At 65.1% G+C, this 218-nt stretch overlaps 1 protein-coding gene across 1 annotated transcript in view; it reads right to left on the bottom strand.

Moving 5' to 3' along the window:
- The window catches only part of ZDHHC6 (zinc finger, DHHC-type containing 6), a gene marked incomplete at its 5' end in the record, with an annotated part of 11,160 nt that extends 10,946 nt beyond the window's left edge, over window positions 1-214 (bottom strand). Inside the window, one exon of the mRNA XM_010282283.1 lies at window positions 47-214. Within this exon, the coding sequence (XP_010280585.1) occupies window positions 47-214 (168 nt within the window). The remainder of the gene's footprint in view (window positions 1-46) is intronic.
- Between the last annotated feature and the right edge of the window lie 4 nt (window positions 215-218).

A 218-nucleotide genomic window follows, 5' to 3' on the forward strand; every position in this document is an offset into this window, starting at 1 on the left:
CGCCGCCCCCGCCCCGGGGATGAGGCGATCGAAAGCCAGCGCTTACCGGCGTCCACCCCAGAGGGACGTACCCCGGGCCGACAAACATGGCGCTGAAGTAGTTGTAGAGGATCATGACGGTCCAGTTGAGAAGCATGATGAAGTTGACGCTTCCCCCGGCGGTGTCCAAGGGCCAGTACCACAGTGCGGCGTCCGCCATGGCCGTAGCGGAGCACACG

Source organism: Phaethon lepturus, unplaced genomic scaffold (genome assembly GCF_000687285.1).
Source record: "Phaethon lepturus isolate BGI_N335 unplaced genomic scaffold, ASM68728v1 scaffold6262, whole genome shotgun sequence".
In the NCBI taxonomy this organism is placed as follows: Eukaryota; Metazoa; Chordata; class Aves; order Phaethontiformes; family Phaethontidae; genus Phaethon; species Phaethon lepturus.